This window comes from Calliopsis andreniformis, chromosome 3, assembly GCF_051401765.1.
Source record: "Calliopsis andreniformis isolate RMS-2024a chromosome 3, iyCalAndr_principal, whole genome shotgun sequence".
NCBI classification, from domain to species: domain Eukaryota; kingdom Metazoa; phylum Arthropoda; class Insecta; order Hymenoptera; family Andrenidae; genus Calliopsis; species Calliopsis andreniformis.
The window spans coordinates 22,861,550-22,883,625 of record NC_135064.1 but is presented as its reverse complement, the minus strand read 5'-3'; the positions used below and the strand labels follow the sequence as shown (position 1 = coordinate 22,883,625).

Genomic DNA, 22,076 nt, shown 5'->3' with positions numbered 1-22,076 from the left:
GGTCGATTGGTGGCAGAATTGTGGGTTCGATTTTTCGATGTATAGGATCGTTCAGATGGTGGGGTATAGTCGAAGTTCTGTGAGTCGGGTCTTGATTCTGTATCTGAGAGCTAAGCTTGGTCAAATCCTGTTTCGTTATTTCTACGGAGGGTAGGAATATATATGCAATAACTCATTTTTTAACAAGGTATTTGAAGTATACTGTTGAAGAAATTATGGCATAGATTTATTTTGGGTAAAGAACGGCTAAATTTGACTGACGATAAGTCCGCGAAAAATTGTCGTAGGATCATGATCTTTTTTTTAAATTACAGCTTCAAGTCTTGGCTGTAAGATACTATGCCTAAATTTTAACTTTAGTGCACCTCTGTTACTGTAGTGTTTTAAATTTTAAGGTACGTTAATTGTATTGAAAATGCCAAGGTTTGACGAACAACACGCACTTCCTAGAATTTTTTAGGGGGATGCCGTTTACAGTAGCATACAGTATGATCCTTCCTCTTTATTTTAAAAAAAGAATTGAGTCGCTGCGATTTTTTTTCGCAAAGTTACAGTACTTTAAAGTAACCCTTGCATTTTGGTAGCACATGGGGTAGTGCCCATACATGGCAAAAATGCAAGGGTTACTTGACAGTACTGTAACTTTATGAAAAAAAATCGCAGCGACTTGATCTTTTTTTTAAATTGAAGAGGAAGGTTCAATCTATATGGTGCTGCAAACTAGATCTCCGAAAAAAATTTCAGCGAGTCCCTGCGTTTTGTCAAACTTCGCAATTTATCGTACTGAAAATTGTTCATTTTGACGGAATGCACAGATCTGGAAAAATTTTTTTCAGGGATGCCGTTTACAGGAACATAAAACTCAATCCTTTCCCTTTAATTTAAAAAAAGATTCAAGTCGCTGCGATTTTTTTTTGCAAAGTTACACCATTTCAAAGCAATCCCTGCATTTTTGTCATGTGTTGCCACTGCCCGATGTATTTTGGGTCTGTTTTATTTAGCAGTAACCTATGGGATATTGAAGAAAAATGTCTTTATTTTTCATGTTTTGTATATTTTTTAATATTATATGAATCCTGTAATGTTCTGCACGTTTAAAATTTCTCTTAATGCATGAAAATGCAACGCTGTTTATTAATGAGCTTTGAATGCACCTACCTATAGCTACTCATTATTGGGGAATCAGGAACGTGGGTCCTGATAATAATTGTCACTTTTATTAACTAAACTTCAACACAGACATAAATAATTTTATACGCGATGACTGTGCTTAAACAAATTTACAAATATTCACACTGTGATTGACAATGAACAAGTCTGACGTTTTATTGATATTTTTCACTTTAAAATTTGACTCTTAAATTCACTTCGATGAGTGTACACATATAAAAGGTAAATTACTGCTTTTTAAATATATAATACAGAAGACCCTTCCACTAATTATTATCCCCGATTGTGTACTGAATTGAATATGACTGGGTGTTCACCATTATTACGGGCATTTCTGAAATATTATATAAATAAAGTACACTATCCTCTTTTATTTTTCGATGTCTGTCATATAACATCTACACAACGAACGAGATGAACGGTGGCAGTTTTCAAGCACGATTATTCGCGAATATAAAACAATTACTCACCCCTTACTCTACTTTGCGTGGAATAAAAAGGAAGCAATCGTTTGAAATACCATCGAATTGAATTGAGAGCGACTTGCATCGAGCCTTCAGCGAGAAATAAAAAATGATTTACCTGAGAAGCACTGGCTTTATTGATAGCGCTGCATCGAGCAACATTTAACAGACGATGTACTATAAGTGGCGGATCATGTCGACAGGCGTGTCAGTAATAATGACACGAGCTGAACAAGATGAAATGCATGTTTAATCGACAGCGTGCCGCTGGTTATTGTTCTCTTGGTATCTTGCTTTTTGCTTGGCTTGGTTCTGTGATGAACATTTCTCGACGTCGAGTCCTGCAGTTTCCCTAATAAGCAGATTTTTTTTATTTAAGAATCCTTGTACTTGAAGATTATAATTTATCTTCATTTTATAACACAAAGACTCGTCATATTTATGATCTACAAAGCTTAAAACATAGAGGGCATTAATTTATACTTTTTTATCTCTGGATAATTGCGTTATTTTGATACCAGAGTCACACTTCTCGTTCAAAGTGCTGTAAGTTGGCGAAAAAAAATTGTGCATGAATTTTTGAGGTCTCGTTGAGAAGAGGAGACTTCAAGTTTGAAATCTACCGCAAAACAAGTCCCCAAAAAAATTGATCAAGTACCGGACAGTAGTTTGAATGTGGGAAATATTCGCGGAAAAACCACCTTCCCTTTTTCGGCCTGCAACCGACTAGAAAATAATGTTCGGGAAAATTCAATCGAGCGCTGAAAAAGTAGAGGCTTTGCCCCTTAAAATGAATCCAGGCTCACTGCTGTGTGATGCTTTTTCACAAAGTTACAGGCGCTCAAAAATCGACAATTTTTTCAATATCTAAACCATTTCGCTGTTCCGATGCCAGTGTCACACTTTTCGTTCAAAGTGTCATAGCTTGGCGAAAAAAAATCGTACATCAATTTTTAAGGTCTCGTTGGAAAGGGGAGGCTTCAAACTTGAAATCTATTGCAAAACAAGTCCCAAAAAAAATTTATCAAGTTCCAGAGAGTGGATCGAATTTAAGAAATATTCGAGGAAAAATCATTTCAACTTTCTCGGCCTGCAATCAAGCAGAAAATGATCTTCGAAAAAATTTAATTCAGGGAGGAGAAAGTAGAAACTTTGCCCTTTAAAATGAGCCCACGCTCATTGCTGTATGATTTTTTTCAGATTGTGACACGTTTCTTAACTTTTCCTTATGAAATAAATAAGAGGCTAGAAAGCTTAAAATAAAATATTGCCAATCTGCTGGTGACTTATCAACCACGTACATTATTTTAATCTGCCACACGTGTTCTGCTATCGTTGAAGTGAAGTGCTCGTGTAACTGCTATGAATTTTTAAAGAACTTAAAGAAATGCATAGAAATCAGTATGTAACAGTTACATCGTTCCACTGTTTCTGTTTTATGTCTACCATTGTTTCCCTTTATTTTGTAGCAGATCGCGTGCCAGGTAGCGCAAAGTGAAATACATTTGCGTTCGACGCTGAAATCAACTTAGATACAGAAAAATAATAACAAGTTAATGGAACAATTAAGGCCGCGTTTAACTATCGGTTTTGCGCGATTATTGCTCGAAGTTAGTCGTTTGTTCTTTGGATAATTATACATTCCCGCGACAGAAAAAAAAGAGCTGAGATTTCTGCGAAACCTGCGGCAAGTTCTGGTGGACACAAAATTAATCCATTCATCATTCCGCGCGGTTTCTTACAGTTTCGAACAAGTACGAGTCGCCTGACAGGGAAAGAATTATGTTAACCCGTCCAAATGGCGATCTGATAAAATCTATCTGCGTTTCCACGTTAATGAATCAATATATTCTGGTATTAATTAAAGTTTGACTGTTAGTTCTGCGGCTTCGGACGAGCGACGAATTATTCCCTCTGGATATTCATTTCCTGTTCTCACTTTGTGGATTCGAACAAAAAAGTCTAACCATCCGTAATTTTTGACGTCAGGAACCGCCGGTAAATTCAGTCGTTTAACAGTGACTCCTGGCTGAAGATTAAATTGGAGGTTTTAATTTCACGGCAGTCACCGAAATCAAATTTTCGATTTTATAGGTTCAGTTGCTGTGTACGAATTAACTGAGAAATTTAGTTGGAAGGTAAAAAGTTTGATCGTTTATCTCGGTTTAATGGTCTCTAGAAAAGTAGATTTAGTGATGGCTAATTTAGTAATCCGAGGCTTGTTGAATTCTGTTCTTAATATTTGAAGATAACCTGGAAAACTTAGTTAAAAGGAACTGAAAATAATCAAATATTGTTACTTTAAAGGACCTCCAAAATTGCATTACTTACGAGATATAAATAACACCCGTGGTAATATTTTAAAGGGTGACAGGGGAGCTCAAATGCAAGAGAAAATGTCTTACGGTATAATGTCCTGCCTCCATGCGTTCTACTTAACCTCCTCTTCCACCTTCTGAAATATTGCAGTAGAACCTCGATTATCCGAAGTACCACGGGATTCAGACCTGAAGCATCCTTTTGATAACTAGCCTTATTTTCCTTAGTACACTACTTCTATTTCACTATTCAAATCTCACAATTAATCGAGGTTCTATTGTACTGTGTATATTATTTACCCCTTGTATACAGGGTGTTTGATGACAGGTGTCAGAATAAGGGGTGACTCTACGTGTCAGAATAGGAGGAAAATCAAGAATGACAAAATTGAGTTTGGGAAGTCGTTTCAGAGCTTTTAATCATTGAGGAAACGCCTACAGTATGTCTGAAATGTGTCTGACTTTGCTCTTATTCTACTGCCGAGGTGTACTAGTAAGATTAGACAGAGTGAAATCAGTAAAATATGTCCCAAGCCAGACACAGATAAGTCAGTAAAATAAGGCTCAAGTCAGATATAGTTACGTAAGTAGAATAACTTCAAAGTCAGACGCAAATAAATCAATAGAATTAGTCTCAAGCTCCACACAGTTACGTCAGCGGAATAACTTCCAAGTCAGACACACGGAAACCAGTAGAATAAGTCTCGAGTCAGACACAGAAAAGCTAGTAGAATAAGTCCTAAGACAGACACATCGAAATCAGTAGAATAAATCAGTCAGGCACAGTGGCGGTAGTAGAATCAGGCTGAAGTCAGACACAGCAGCGCTAGTAGAATAAGTCAGTCAAGCACATCGGCACTAGTAGAATCAGGCTGAAGTCAGACACAGCGACGCTAGTAGAATAAGTGAGTCAAGTACAGCGGTCCTAATAGAATAAACCTGAAGTCAGACACAGCAGCGCTAGTAGAATAAGTTAATCAAGCACATTGACACTAGTAGAATCAGACTGAAGTCAGACACCGTGATGCTAGTAGAATAAGTGAGTCAAGTACAGCGGTCCTAATAGAATAAACCTGAAGTCAGACACAGCAGCGCTAGTAGAATAAGTCAGTCAAGCACATTGACACTAGTAGAATCAGACTGAAGTCAGACACAGGTATGGTAGTAGAATAAGTCAGTCAAGCACATCGGCACTAGTAGAATAAACCTGAAGTCAGACACAGCACAGAGTAGAGTTACAGCTAGTAGAGTAAGTCAGTTAAGCACAGCGGTACTAGTAGAACAAGTCTGAAGTCAACCAACCTGACAAGAACCGACAAGTCCGACACATTTCACGCGAACTTTAATCTTTCTCTCACCAATTATTACCTTCGAAACGAGGCCTCAAACCCATCTCCACCATTCCCTATCTCCACCTTATTTCAACCTGTAGAATCATCCTTTAAAATTTCCAACCCCCATTACGAAACACCCTGCATACAAAAAGAGACGCTGACCGATCCCCTAACAAAACAAATTAACATAGCCACATCAGGTAATCGATCCTCCCTGCAAACCGAAATCCGTGCTAGTTAACAGGTGGCAAGAAAAGAAGGAAAACTCCTTCTGCAGCATGGGTATTCGGTGTCCTTCGAACGATAAGTCTTGCGTAAAAATCAATTTGCGCGAGTATCGCGTAGCGGCGTAATAACAGCGGTCTCTCGCGAGACGAGGAATTGAAACGGGCGTTGGAAACGATCCTCCCGTTGGTCGTACCTGAAATTCGTCGCCGTTAACTGGTCCGCGTAGCCAGTAGAGGCGAGTAACGACCGTCGCCGCGGTGCCAACGACAATTGCGCGGTAGTCGAACGCACACAGAGAGGCGGGCTTCGAAGACGACAGGGAAACACTTACGACAGAGAGCTCCGTATCGCTCGCTGCGGAGCGTCCCCCGCGGACAAAGACCCGGCACACCGTCTTCGTAGAGTTCCCCCGGTGTCTTCCGATCGAGAGGCCCGTAATTGCACACGAGGGTCTCGACTCGATCCCCGAACCCAAAGGGTATTGTATGCGCGACGCTCGCTGCGAACCCACCCCCGATCGCTCTATCCAGCTGCGTCGGGTCTTCTGCCGTGGCTGTGTAAATTGCACGCCCGCAACCTATCTGGCTAATGTTCGCCGAGGCGAACGGGATGTAGGAGAGGTTGCCGCGCGACGTGAAGTTTACATATCTGGAAGAAATAAACGGGGTGAGAGGGACACTTCGAGAGCGCAGCGTGCTGCTTTCCAGGGTTGTCGCGTCAGTTCGATCCTTTGAGTATAGCGGGGGATTGTTAATTGGGTAATTGGGAAGCGGGGAAGTAAGTAACGAGTGTCCTGTTGGTGCCCGAGTATGGAGAAAGGCAGGGTCTCTTGGAAATATTTTACTGCTATTTTGTACTGAGCAAGATTCATCGTGTTGAAAATTATGTAAAGGTGTAGAAAACTTAACTTCAAATTTTTCTGTAGTTAATGCCTTTCTCTGAAGTTGGGCAGGACAGTGGCGCTGGGTTAGTTGCTTAATGTGTCGTTTATCGATGTTTCACTTACACTCATTCTTTATTACTGTACCTATTTCCCCAGTCTGAGACGAACGACACTCATCCATTCTTTTTTACTCTCCAGTGCAGTGAGTAATGAAAGAATACTCCCACTTGGTCCAAGTATTATATATATTAGTAGAGTGTTATATAATATTATATATTATATTAATATTTAAATAAACAGAAAAAAATGAAAATAATATGCTCATGTGTTCCTCAGACCCAACCCAATGCACTGAAGAGTTAAAATACACATACCCTGAGATTAATATTAAAGACATTACCCCAAATAAGAAATGACTTAAAGTACTAAACTACCACTATTTCATTTCTTTTCTCTAATTGAAGAGAACCATAGACCTCCAGCAATTTTTGTGATTGTAAATTAGTAAACTTCTGATAATTTCCTTGTACCCTGAAGGGGATACGTATTCTAAGACGCATCTGGTGAGCGGTTGTTTAGGGATACCTAATTAGGGAGCCTACAGCAATAAACGTTCCAAGATTCGCTCAAACAGTGCTTTCAGGACGCTACAGCTAGTGAGGTGTAGATGGAGGCGAAGCAATTGTGTAGATGTTGGTAACACTAGTAGAATCGGTGATTGACGGAAGAAGGGAAGCGTTTAAGTTAATCGTTTGATGGAAAGTTTGATGGACTTTCGGAGGGTGGTATTACACGAGGATCTATTGTTAGCTGTAACATGGACGTAGATGTAATATAGATATAGGTATAGAGTGTGAACATCTTGTTCATTTAATATACTGAATTTAACGTAAGTAATTAATTATAATATTCTTGACTGTCTAGATTCAAGCAGAAGGTTAAGAAACAGGAGGCTGATCTATTCCCTCCATTTATGTTAAGAGGAAACTTGGTACGAGGTACACATCTACTGTGCTATGGATGGAGTCGCAAAAAGTAACGTGAGTACATACTATTATACGTAGATATATGTAACAAATACTAAAATCATTTAATGTGTGTTAAAATGGCTAAAAATGTAATAAATCATCGTACTTCAGTACTTAAATAACTCTGCCGAAAAGAAAAAGGACTGAATTGATACACGTAAAAATTCTGTACAAATGTCCACATGTTTTGAAACAGCCTGTATGTGTAGACTATCGCTAGAGTCATTAATTTATCAGAAATTTCAATTATTCGCGGTTTAATGATCATTTAGTATCGATAGTTTGATCTCGAGATCCCAGTGAGCCACTAGCCTTCGTGTATTTGTTTATGTTGTCGTCATAAGGGGTATAAATACACTTCGGAGACCTCTAATTTCTCAGTCGTGTTCGCGGCTCCGTCGGGGACAGACCTCCCCAGGGGTCTCAGGAAGGAAGTACCCTGGACCTCCCCCGACCTCAGAGGGTCTTCAGCGGTCCTCCCCACCCACCTCCACCCACGCTTTGGGGGACTTCTCCCTCTCCTGCCTCCAGTCTTCAGGGCAGTGAGTGGTAAGTCTTTTCACTTTTTAATCTTCTTATGCCTGGGTTCTAATACCTAATATTTCATATTTTGTATACAATATTTAACCTCAGGTGTCTTTTCTACCCTCTCTCCTCTCATAATCTAGGGGTCTCCTACCCCTAATCCTTAGGGTAGTAGATTCTTGGGTCAGAGTAAATATATTTGATCTTACTATGCACATGTATAGTTACTCTGTCTTGAATTACAGATTAATATTCTCTCACATTCAAAACGACTCTGAACTATCTCATCCATATAAATTTTAAAAACCTTCAAATTCACTGAAGGATTTCCAGATATTCAGTGTTTTAATTCTACTTTTGTTTTTAATCGATTTAGAATATTCCCAGTATACTTATTATTTTACTATTGATACTTCTAATTCAATAATTATCGAACTCTAAATATTCTAAATATTCTGCTCGACTATATTATCTTCAAAGTTTTAAATTCTCTGCACAGTATCACTGTAGTCATAAAATAACATGTAGAAAAGGATTTGTATAGCGGTGGTCGAAATTTTCGGTCCTTAATGGTAGTATAGGATTTTCGTTAACAGCAGACCAGAACGTGATGGTTCGGCCCTTAGTGGTTTTCTCGAGCAGTCGGGATCGTTCTGTTGACACGCGTCTGTTGTGCAGAGACAGATAAAATAGAAGCGTAGAGGAGGGTTGAAGGAAAGACTTGGATCGGTGGAGAGGATGGGGGGGATTCTGTAAACCTTTCCCTAAATTCGGAGGCGAGTTAGCGGTGTCTGTACAGGGTGGATCGAACAGTCCCATTCACAGAGTGAAAGCTTTGCCACATAAGAGCTCGTTTCGATCAATCCAACTTGGGCTATTGCATGCTGCACGGAATGACAATACCGTGCGGATTTTCTCGCGGATCTGCACACACGTTCAAGATATTTCGCACGAAACCGCGCGTAAAGAGATCTTGTACCCTTTAACACGCTTTGAGCTCGCGCTATTTATTGTTCGCCCCTTGATGACTGAGAATAATTGGACAACGCTGTTTCTTCCTCACAAAGGAGAATTCTAATCTTGAGAATCGGGTTGGGAGAGGGATCTACTTGTGTTACAAGATAGTTGGATTAACTCACTGTAGGTTATTAAAAAATAGAAACGAGGGTCATATAATTATTAGATGTAAAAGCTTTCTACAATAGTCAGCTTTATGAGTTGTCTCAACATTGTGGGACTATAAAATATTGAAAATGAAATTTATTTATCCTAGGAAATTGTTCTCAAAATAAAGTTGAGTAACTATTTCAAAATAATAACTATCTCAAAATAAAGTTGACCAGCTATTTCTTATTAACTCGAATTTAAAGTAGAAATGCTCTCTTGCCAGAGATTTTTGTATTCCTTTAAAGATCCCACGAGGGAACATTCCTATTTCGAATTGGGGTAGCAAAGAAAATGGTGTTTGCAGCAGCGTTAGCTAATGGTGAGACTGTGTGGGAAACAGTAGCTTAAATAAATTACAGATTTTGTTTTTAATTTAAACTTTAACTCAGTCTGTTTCTGATAATTATTTTGTTGAATTTATTAGTTGCTTAAATGTTGTATTCTATGAAGTTATTTGAAAGTTAATAATCAGTTTTATGTACATCTTCTCTTGGGCGATTCGTATCGAATGAAGGTACCTTTATGTTATTACGTTGATACAAACAGGAAGGCAGCGTGACGACGATCATATTTGATCGTTTAAAGCAGCCGCCGTTTTCATAAGATACAACACTGTCACTAAAGAAATAGGTGTCGCGTGGAATGGTTACTAAATGGGAGGAGATACGAGGAAATGCCAAGAGACTTTCCTTCGCTATATTGTCAAACACAGTTTAATATTACCAAATATCGTCTGTGTTTTTAAATTTGTTCATTATTCTCGAAAGTTTTATTAATAGTATATTGCATTATTCTCGTGATTTAAATAGAAGTACTTTAAATTCATTTCTTATGGATCCAAAACTGATAAAATATGGGATTTCCTATCTTCTTAAAATGAGATAGGGTCAACTAAAACTTTTGTGATTCAAGTAGCACTGCTTTAAATTAATTTCTTATGGATCCAGAATTTGTATGAAATATGAGATTTTCTGTCTTTATAAGATAAGGTGGTGTGAAGTAAAAATTTTGTGATTTTATCGACAAAATTCCCTCATTGTTCTCATGAAATATGGGATTTTTTTTCAAGACGAGAGGTATCAATTGTCAAATAAAAATTTTCTTCTTCAAAAATTATTAACTCTGCGTGATATCATGAAAGAGGAACTTGTATGTGAATTAATATCTTTCTCCCAGCATTCGACAACCATTTCGCACGGTATCTAGATCGATACACCTTATATCAGTCAGGTTTGTCCCATTTTGAGGGTAATTAAGACATTTTTATTACAAACCACTTGTTGAATGCGAATGATTTACTATCATTTACACTGCATTCTATATGAAACGCGAGTAGGAATAAATAATTGTGCGGTTCGGGACTTTACTTAAAAATTCTATTATCGACCTGACACACATAACTCGCAGCTGACAGGATGGTGTGCATAAAATTCTGCATTGTGAATATTTCAACCACTGCACGCATCAGTCAATGTTACAGTAAAAACACGCGGCACAATATAGCTGAGAAAATAACATAGTAATTTTTTTTTGAAATATAAAGTAGAGCATTGCACGTATAATTAACTATAACATTACGTGATATCCAGTAATGAAACTACCCCCTTTTCCCTCGCATTGTATTATTTGCGAATTACAAAAATATCGCAGATTAATTAATAGATTTTGAGTGCTTTTTGCATAGCATTCAATGCTCCGTTGTATTAATGGATTAATAATATGTACCACGAGGTTTATTTTATGTCCTCATCTTTGTTTGTCGAAGTAATACAAATATCGAGTTACCACAGGATAGAAATTTACTCTTATAACGAATGTTTATTAACGTTTCGTTTTGTTTTGGCGAATGTTGTTTTATTATACTATATAGTTCTCTGATTTTCAACCGGCGAAGTAATCCTGTTCATTAACTCGAATTTTGCGAGCTCCATGGACGTGAGAAAATATGAATCAATCATGTTTAATTTTGTAAATGTAGATACTTGTTGAAAGTGCTTTCATAATTTCGTATAACAATTACTCTCATTACTAATATCAAGTGTATGAATTGGTCAAATTTGCTGAATACTTTGTACGGTTGGTTTTATTGAATAGAGAATATTGATTAATTATAGAAATTGCTGTGGTATTTTTTTCGTCCACTTTAATACAAAAATTAAAATACAATAAAGTATCTTTGGAAGTGTTAATATTTCTTCGCGAGTTAATTCGTGAGTCATTGTATCCAGATAGAAGAAGAATTTCGAGAAAATGATAAATGTATACTTTGTTCCAATTGAATTTTGAAATGATACCCGAGAATCAATTCGAGCTGTACGCCGTATTATTACTTATGTATCAGCCTCCCAGATCAGGGATTTTTAGCCTTCCGCGAGCTCAATCATCCCTCGGGAGCCATTCCGTATCAATAATTTCGTGCGATCTACTATTTCGGCACTTCGATGTCGCACAGAGGAGGACAAAATATCGAGGTAATTTTCGGAAAATTGTGATGTCACCTGAATTCAATTGATCAACTTCCTCCATGCTAATGGAATTTTATCAATTATAAAGGGAGCTATAATAGGATGGGAGCTACATAATACAGCGAGGTGAACTTTCGTTTATTGTTAGAGTTTATTAAAATTGTTTGAAATCTGCGAAATTAAATAAAGTAGTGAATAGATTCACGAAACACGTAGAAAAGTAAATGATTAGATAATCAGACACGAAAAAATTAGTAAAATAAGCATCGAGCCACACATAACAAAGCTAAGTAGAATAGGTCTCAAGTCAGACACAGCGAAGTTAGTAGAATAGGTCTCAACTCAGACGCAGCGAAAGCAGTACAATAGGTCTCAAGTCAGACACAGCGAAGGCAGTAGAACAGGACTCTAGTCAGACATTTCCTCTTAATTTGAGGTTTAGTCTCAACAATTAATAACTCTGACATGAGACGTTAAATACAATTCTGACATTGATTTTCATCCCATTTTGAGATATAAAGTTACATATCTCTCGACGCTTCTGAGAACTGTTATCGAACGCTTAGTATAGTGTATTTATATTATAGACTCATGGCTCACTGACGCTGAACTTATACCGACGATTCAAAGGATACATATGTTTGTACTATTCTATCATTTCAAATTTGCCTAACCCAGCTGAAAGTGCTTCTAACCTCCCTCAATCAATTTCCCCCGAATCTAAGCATCAGTCAAGTTCCAAAATCCCAAGCAAATAGAACCCTACCAAAGAAAAATATTCCCTAAGAAAACAAAACTTCGAGGCTAAGTTTCCCCTTCCCAAACCCCGCTCCAACTACCCAAAGAAACTTCGCCCCCCGTTCGATTACCGTTTCGCAAATCTTCATAATCCGATCAATATCATCGCGCTTCCCCTCCCGCCGTTCCATCACTCACGACCACCGAGCATAACACCACTACAAGCTCGCATTCGTTTTTCAGACAAATATTTTAAGAGCGAAACTGGTCAGCCGTCTCCCCCCGTGGGAGAACTTCATATTTTGACTGCGAGAGGTCCAACAAATCCCGGTATTAAGCTAATCCCTCGCACGGTTGAGGAAATAAAAATAGAGGAAAGAAAGGAAAGGGGGGAAAAAAAACGGAAGAGAAAGGGAGCTGGTAACGAGCCCGAAAAGCCCAGCCCAGGCTTTGGAGGAAGTGTGTACAGTGGGCTTACCCGAATTCCGCGGAATCGAAGTCTTCTACTTGGTCGTACCACGATTGAATATGAAAGTGGATTCTCGCGGTGGACGTGCTGTTTCCCACGCTGTTCATATCGAGCACGTGCACGTTCTGCCACACGCCGAACCGCTCTGGAAAGAACACACAGAGCACAAGGGGGATCGTTTTGGCGCACCGACGACAGGCTCGCGGGTTGGCCCTTTGCACATGGAGGCCGATTAAATTCATCGGTTAGATCGATCCGTTCGTTTCATGCGAAGCTAAAACTAGACCGGCCCCGAAGCGATGCCTGGAACGTTCTACCCGCGATTTTTACGCGGGGATATCGATCCACGGTGAATCGGGATACATTTCGCGGCCGAAGACGAAAATTCCTGTTCTACTGGGAACGGCCTCGAATGGAATACCGAACGAGGACAATCGGGCTTGACACGGTGACTGCTGAGGGGTATCGTGACTGTGAGTGGCTGGCTATCTGGACTAGATAGACTCTTCTTGGAAGGTTTTGTCATTAGTAATTTATGTTAATATGTGCGTTACCATGGTGGTTAGGGGAAAAATACACGTCAGGTTGTGTTTGAGTTTTGAGCCTTTGCAGGGGAGAGTTATGAAGTTCCAGGTGTGGGAATATGTAGAGAAGGCTTTGTTTATTTAGATCTTTATGAGAAAGTATACTGAATTTTTTGTTGTAGGTGTATAAGTCAGCTTTGTGTTGGGAGACTTTGTGTTTTGAGAATTGAGTGTCTGGTCATGGTTAGTGTTGGAGTCTTTTATAAATTTTATAGTACAAATATCGTGTCTTTTAAAAATGTGTAGTACAGCTAGCTAAATTGAGTATTTTTCATGAAAGAAATTTTTAGCAACTCATTTTGTTTAAAAAAGCATCGACAAAGAAATAGGGTTTTGTTGAATTCCATGAAAGAAAACATCATGTTTTCATTGGATTTTGCACATGTAGTATAATGATAAAAATTAGACTCATTCGTAACGTTCTAGTGGCAAATTGAGCTGATCAATAGGAAATATGTATGTATAGACGAGAGATCTCAATATTTGTATTAATAACTTTCGTATTCAGTGGCGGTAAAAAGAGCTAGTTTCCTTTAAAATTCTGCTGAATTGCACTGAAACCTGCAGTGATGAAGACTTCCACATTTGGGGTGCGGCCTCTAATGTTCAACCACAGTGGCGTACTAGTACTCTTGTAAAAACCATGTACGTTACAATATTGGCGTATTTTACGTTTGAAAACGTACCATGTATTGCATACAACGAATAGAAATAGACTCGCGAAAAATGCAGACGAGCTGAATATCGTGGATCTTCATCAATATCTGGTAGACTTGACATCAAACGTGAAAAACGCTTGTTTTGGTGAAGTACAAAAATAGAAGCATATTGTGAATGGATCTCTTCTCACAATCAGCTGGATGAATATATTGGAAAAATTACGTATTTGGTTACTTTGTGTGTTTCGTTAAAAAATTTATGCTGGTTTCACTGAAAATTCTAATGATAAGAAAGTGAACAATTTTTAACTTATGATTGATACCAAAAGATTGAAGAGTTCTATTCTGATTTTGCAGCATAAGATTAATATTGAAATACTGCTTTGTAAATTATGAGAGATACTAAACATTTTCGAGAATTTTCAAAGACCTCAAACTGGATCCAATTCTTCTATCATAAGCGTACAGTGACAAGGATTACATACACATTCCTTGGAACTGTGTCGTCAGATGTGACGTCCACTTCATTTCTAGTCCCACACTCCAGATTATTTTAATAAAAAGTATTCTGGTCATTGAATCGGTAGACGAGGGCCAACTGCATGACCCACATGCTCTCTGGAGTTCAATCTTTTGGATCTTTTTCAGCTACAGTGCCTCGAGCAATTTGTCTGTGGAGAGCTACTTACAAATTGCTCGCTTACAAATCTCAGCCATAGACAATTGTCGAACTTCAGGGACACGAAAGTATTACAAAGGAACCACGACGTCTTCCTTAAGACGATCGCCTAGAGGCTTAAAAAATTCTCTCTCTTTCTCAAAGACAATTCAAATAATAAGTAACTAATACAATAACATACTATTAATAAAATGATTAAATCATAGGTGTCGTATATGAGCTAGTTGACACGCTTGTCGATGAAAACGATTGTTGCTAAGTGAACAATTTCCATGAGTGAAGTGCGAATGAAGTGTTTAGGTGAATATTGAAGAGTTTCGTCTGACTGTTTAGATTATGTGTCGAGTGTCAGAGGTTTCAGAGAATGTTAAGTGCAGTTTAGGACCGAAGATGTAAGGCCTGGGTGAGAGATGATCCTGTTAATCTTTAAGAAAACGAAGAGCGCAGAGGTTCGGGATCAGTTGTTGAATGTCTGAAGTCAAGTGTAGTTCATAGTCGAAACGTGTTATGTATGCAATTATCTTTATGTACTGTAGTCGTAATTTATTCAAAACGTAGTTTCTATCTCGTCTTTAGATACCCTTTCGCTAGTAGATTCAGCGACAGAGTGCGCAATGCAGTTCTCTATCGGGTCCGAAAAACCTCCTTGGTTATTATCTCGTCACCCGAGCTTTATTTATAAACTCATTTCAGACAGCCAGGCGGTTCTTAAGGAAGCGCGCAGACTCATTTACGAAATTGATGCACGAGTTGCTTCAAACCAACAAGTGCTTGCTATAACTCGCGCGCAATATCAAATATCCTTCAACCCTGAAGCACCGAACACCAGTTCATTTCTCCTACATAAACGTAAGAAAAAAGGCCTCGTTCGATACGAAAAAGAATTTCATCTTCGGGAAATGTGACGCGCCATCCGCTCGAGATCGCAGCGTAAAAAAATATATCACGGCGCAGAAGTGAAAGGCGAGGCGATAAACAAAAAGCGAAGAAGGAAACGCGTGGATATCGGCGAGTTACGTCGCGCGGCATTATCGGCAGAGCAATTTTACGTTCGAGAGTGTACTAGGGTGGATATTGAAAAATGATAGGGACGAATAAGGCTAGTGAAAAATGAGATATATCCGGCGGAGTTACTTGCCAACGTCTCGGCACTGATCTTTCTCAAAGAGGTTGCACTGCAGCGCCCATCGTCTGGCAATATGAGCGAGTTCGTCATCCCAGATCTGTCGAAACAAATATCGCCATCAGATTCCCTCGGATACGAATGATTAAATATCACTGGCGTGCTCGCTCCTGGGGAAAATCGTACCACTTCCATCATGTATTTCGCAGGCCGTTGCGGGCCAGGACTCCCCCGATGTTCCTCGCCGTTGGCCACGGTGTTGCGATAAATATTGTGCCAGTCGACTATCGTCTCGATGTCCTTCTCGTTCAGGGCTACGTGTTCGAAGCTCGTGCATCTGTCGCCCTCCCTATCGACCTGCAAAAAAGTGGCGGATGGCTCGTACAGGGGATGGTCGAAAGGGAGCTTGAAAGCTAAATGATAACGGAAATGACGAGAGGGAAATACGCCACGGTGAATTATTTTACCACCCTGTAGTTTTTCGAATTTTCAAGATTTCTTTGTATAGGCGCGAGGTGAGATGAAACTGGGACAGTTGTTTTTTTAATACTTTGAGTAATCTTGAGTAATCTCGTCACGAATTTGTAGATATTAGTTTGCTGCAATATTGATATGACTAAAAAATTATAGTTTTCTGAGAAATTTGATATCTTCAATGCATGTAGAATTATTTTTTTTATTAGTAATTTCTCAAAGATAGTTTTGACTCCTTTTTTCAGCTACATCGTTATTTTAGTTTCTGACTTGTGTGAGTGTTGAGTTTTATAGTGAATTTAGAAATAATTTTATTTCAAAATACAAAATGCAATTTTTCATCGCGTTGGAAATCCCATAGTTCCACTTTTTTAATTTTCATGTTTCGTTATCTCATCTTCTTTTAAGTAACTCAAAATAATTTCTTTGAGCACATAAAATATCTTTTCGGTTAAGCTTTATATTGCACAGCAAGATACATTCAAGGTGTCGTTCATAGAGCTCTAAAGCATCTTTGAAATCAAAGGGCAAAGGTTGAGAAATCTTATATCTTTCTGCGGAAGTATTGTGATTGAAAGTCCTGAACATTTTGCTGACTCTTGGGGAGATTTTAAGCTTCTGTGGATGAGAGACGATCGAGAAAGTTTACTATTGTTATGAAGTTTGTATAGGAGAAAAAGAGGGCATCGAGCAATGGGATTCGAACTAATCGTCTGCTCTGAAGAGGGTCAGTTGTGCTTTTCCACTGGCAGCTGCTGTTACGTCTTTCGTGATCTTACAGCTAGTCTTCTGGCTGTAATATTGTATTTTAAATGGTGAGTTTTAATTTACGATAAATGGAATTTAGTGTGTTGTTCCGAATTTCCTCTGTTATACGTGTTTTATACTTGGGTTTATGCGGGTTGTTTTAAAACATGTGGGCAGAACATCGAGAATGAATTTGGATTCTAAAAATAGTGCACAATAATACACATCACTTATTTAATATTTTAATAAAAATAATTATTGAAATACTGTGCTAGGTTTCGAAACTTAGAAAATTGTTTGTTACTTTCAGCATTTGAAATTTCAAAATTTCATAAAAATTTAAATATTCAAATTCTCAGCTGTTAAAAGTTTCAAATGTTCAAAACCGTTAAAAATTTCAAATATTCAAATTTTCACCTGTTAAAAATTTCACACATTCAAATATTTAAAAGTTCAAAAACTTTAAAAATTCATATGTACGTTTAAAGTTTTCAAACATATAAATCTTCAAATTGCCAGTTATTCCATCTCTTTCAATTTATTTAAAATGAAGACCGACTTTAAATCTTCCAGCAACTTCAGCCTTCTGAGGTCAACCATTTAGAACAGCTCAAATTAACACACAATCATTCTTCAATCCTCTCACCTCAATTAACACACAGAACTACTATTATGAACGACTATAACACAAACGATTTCCTCTGCACCATTACTCACCACCCCTTCACTTCCTTTCCACGTAACTTCATAAAAGCAACCTAATAGCGTTAAATCTGGTGACCTCGAAAGGCTCAAAACGTTAGGCACGAGTTCGCGACAAAAGTGTACACGTTTGTTCTGCCTCTTCCTTTGTCAAGCAAGGCAAACATAGAATTCCTTGTCTTGACCCACTGCATGCCTTCTATCTGGCAGCATTCACAGACGGAGGTCAGTCAAACTATAGATGAAACGAGTCCTCGTGTCAAGTTCTCCTCTGCAAAGGGGTTAATCGTGTACAGACAATGACTACAATCGAAAATGGGATACGTGGGGAAAAAAAAGCATTGAAAATTCACCGCACGTTAAGATATAATTTCAGCCTGTACCAATGACGCCTCGAAATTGGCGAAATGAAAATGAAATCCGATAAAATGCTTGGTAATTCGAGGGCTCACCGATCTCGCCGCGTTGTTTGTCCAATTTATCGAATACAATTTACTCCTTCGATGAGCGACGAATATAAAACACGATCGTTTTCGGTTCGCTCGATTTCGACGCGTGACAGCGCTTAGGATATACACTGATTGGACGGATTCGTTCGCATGTATCCAGAATACGGGATTTTCTCGCTATAAGATCACCGTTATCTCCATTAATCCCACTTTATTCGTTGGAATTACAGGAAGCATAGTAGTGATTAATAAAATGACATTTCCTACAAAGAAATATAGATACTATTTGTTGAATATGAAAGTAAGTTGGTAGTTATAAGCGTGATACTTAAACATATCTAAAAATTGTTATACAAATTAAAATTTCAGATATAAAGTAAGAAGGAGAATTAAATTTTTATTGATAATAACATAGACGATTACTTCTCCCGTGATAATTAAAAAAGAGTCAAAAGCATTGGTATTTATAAGGTAGTGCTATTTTAATGGTCATTACTATACCGCTTAAATCGCTGGTTAATTAATTCCGTGTTACACAAAAGAAGTCTTTGACTTTATTTGAACGATAAAAGTAACATTCCCTCTCTAATTTAAAAATTGTTCGCGAAAAATTCCCCAAACCATTATACAGTTTCCAAATTTTCATTCCCCGAATTTTTTTCCGAAACTTTGGCACGAGTTCCCTTCTGATTGCAATTTGCCGCGTCAGAATCGATTCCAGCGTGAGTAGAGCGATGCGCTTAGGAACAATGCTGCAAGGTTGAATCGTGAAGTAACATCTTCACCTCAGCGTTCTGCAGCATATGCTCTTATTGTCGGAACTCTGTTCTCATTTCCATCGTGTCGTCTGAGAGACGTGACAATGGAGAGGGCGGATCTGTAATGTGTAGTTAGCGAAGCACCAGGAAGTATCAGAAATTGCTCGCAGAATTTTGTGAATAGGCATTTTCGCGTATTCACCTTTTTTCCCCTGTTGAATTTCGACCACTTTTTTCAGACCAGCGATTTCTCTCCCCATAATTTTAATGCAATTTGTATTCCATTTCATTTGATGTTTCTGCTTGTTTTCTCGCGTTTCGTTTCTCTTTTCGTTTTGCTAGGGAACTACTTCCCTTCGGAAAGATATTTTTTTCAGCTGTACAATCATGACTATTTACTCGTCGGAATGAAAGTTTGCTTAATCAAGAACTCAACTGTAATCAAAGTCTCTCCTTGTTCCTTGTAATTTAAACGCGCAACGAAACATCTGTTACCGCGGGAATATTAATTTTCATTACGCGCTTGATAAAAATTGATTTATCCTATTCTACGCTTTTACGTACATTTCATGCAACTCTTTACGGTCAGAGTTATCGTATCTACGTGTGTACTCTTCTGTTAGCAGGCTTTTAATTTTCAATCCATTTGCAGTGCAAAAACTCGCACATATAATTTCCAAGGATTTTACTAGAAATTGTGTTGAAGATTAAATTGATAAAAAAATTAATTTTAGCAATGAGTTAACGAGTGTTTTACACATATTAGAAGATGGGGAAGAACATGTACGTTTGCGAGGGATTTTCGCAAACATTTCTAATTACTATTTAATTAGCTGATCTGAAGAACAGAGTTCAGGCTTGCGTGTACAACATTTTTATTCTATTTTTAGACGCTTGAAGTCTTTATTAGATACATAATCTCAATGTACCCATCTAGATTTCTCTTAAAATATGACTATTATTTTATGTTCAGTGTTCTGTGTTTACTATTTAATGTTTGAACTTTGATATTCCAGGTATTAAAATTTTTAATAGAGTAAAGTTTTATTGTACACCAAACAGAAGTCTCGTATTTCATATGAAACATAAAATTTCCTGTTATGCAAGAAAATGCTACGTCAGTACCTCAAAAAGTGGAGATTCTATTTCTGGGAAGACTCTCACACAGAAATGCTCCTAATTTCCCGAATTATTACAGCTCTTTATATTTTATGTACCATGGCAAAGGGGTAAAGGCAGAGAAGGAACCCCCTGAGATTTGCAGCGATGAGATTCAGTCGAATACGTACTTGCATTTCACAATCGATTCTCTGGCTACGGATCGTTTCGCTGGAATCGAGGAATACTTACAAAAATGAACACTTGGTTAAATATACTTGCAAGCTATTCGATATATAGGAACTGGTTAGATTCACGGAACAAGAGGCAAAGCCTATTGATTACGCTTCTATTATTGTACTTGATGTTACTCGAGAGAAGTTTAATTAAAAATTCTTATATAATTCTTACAAAATTATAAAAATACTTATTATTTGCTATTTCTCTATTGATTTTAGTTTTTCAAATTTTCAAACTTCACGACTAGTAAATAGAGGACTCATAATAGAAACTACCTTTGTCAATTACTGTCTTTTTTTAGATGAGCAAAAAAAGTACTGTAGAATCCTTCATTTTTGTTCAATTGATTAATATTATTTTTAACAAAACATGAAAGTATTCATCATGTATTGCGTGTTCGATGAGGTAGTTTCCATTACTCTGTGAACCTCTTTTCTGACCACTAGAATGTGCTCTTATTTTAAAGAACTGTGAAATTTGGACAAAGACAGTTTTTGTTACGAGTTCTTCAATTTGTTTGCAAGTAATATCTCTGTTCCTCGAAAAATTAACACAGAATTCCCATTTGTATGCCTAAATATAGCGATTCGAAGGGCAAATGTGAAATACATTTTGAGAAACGTATTCTCTCGGTTTCGTGGAATTCAGAAAATAATCGGACTGGGAAATCACAGAGAACTTTAAAACCCATACGAAAGCTAGGATTAAAGGGAAATTAACGATAACGACAGAGGACGATTGACCTAATGGCATTTAACCGAAAGGTTTCTTCTCACCTGCCGCTTGCATTAGCGTTGATCGAGTGAATGAAAGAAAAAAAAAGATAACGTCGAGCACGCCAATCACGCAATCCGCTTTAAAACCGACGCTGAATATTCATCTTCTATCCTTTCATTTTTGCGCTGTTTCGAGTCATTTCACGGGCAAGCCTTACTCGGTTTACGTAACGAATTAAAAATTATACCGTTCAGTAGGACAGAACAGCCTGGTTTATCAGAGATGGTAATTAAAAAGCACAATAATCAATTTCGTTCCAATTACACGTTTTCAAACTTGTGCATTTTTTTCAATTGAAATCTGAATTGTTCGCAAAAAAAGCAGAATAAAGAAGAATGTAAATTAAAGAAAACTGGATACTACTGAAACTGTGCACAAAGTTAATTCATAGAATAATACATTGAAACTTAATTGAAGGCTCGCTTTTAACCCCGTGAATAAAAATACGCTGAATATAGATACCTTACACGTTGTTAACGTAGTCTGTTGTAAAAATCCTTCAACCCTGGAAACTCGGCAGTTAAAAAATTTAGTCAGCGGTAAAATATTCAAATTTTCTATTTTCCATAATATTTTGCGGAAAATAGTACTGAAAGCTTACCGAGGTTTCCCTACAGAAAATAACTCGAACCACAGCAGCGTTTGAGGTATTTTTACCAAAGCTATTATGCTTAAAAATAACAGTGAATAATTGAAGGAGGTATAAAAAAGACAGGAATAAATACACAGGACGCATACAGAAAAAATATAAGAAAGATAAAAATAAATGTACTCGAGTAAATTGCATCACGAATTCATCAACTGTAATCAATTTCCACTTCAATATTTATCACTACACGATTCTACATTGTTCTCCCTTGTACTACGCCCCCGCTCGTTATCGTCTTTGGATCCAACGCGATACGGGCTAATATTTCATGAGGCATGTACTAAATATTTCACTCGTATCGATAATATTTTACGAATGCAAAGTGCCATAACGTTTCGAACGCGAATG

At 37.7% G+C, this 22,076-nt stretch overlaps 1 protein-coding gene across 1 annotated transcript; it reads right to left on the bottom strand.

Moving 5' to 3' along the window:
- Positions 1-5,723: 5,723 nt before the first annotated feature.
- LOC143177350 (uncharacterized) lies at positions 5,724-13,315 on the bottom strand. The gene is made up of 3 exons (XM_076375224.1): positions 13,107-13,315; positions 12,799-13,002; positions 5,724-6,162 (listed from the first exon to the last, which is right to left on the bottom strand). The coding sequence occupies exons 1-3, from the start codon at positions 13,313-13,315 to the stop codon at positions 5,724-5,726; spliced, it is 852 nt and encodes a 283-aa protein (XP_076231339.1).
- Positions 13,316-22,076: the final 8,761 nt, after the last annotated feature.

Coding starts and splice junctions, on each gene's coding strand:
- LOC143177350 (XM_076375224.1), bottom strand. CDS start 13,315: ATGACAAAACCTTCCAAGAAGAGTCTATCTAGTCCAGATAGCCAGCCA. Junction 13,003..13,106: donor TCCCCGCGTAAAAATCGCGG/GTAGAACGTTCC, acceptor CCATGTGCAAAG/GGCCAACCCGCGAGCCTGTC. Junction 6,163..12,798: donor TTCGATTCCGCGGAATTCGG/GTAAGCCCACTG, acceptor TATTTCTTCCAG/ATATGTAAACTTCACGTCGC.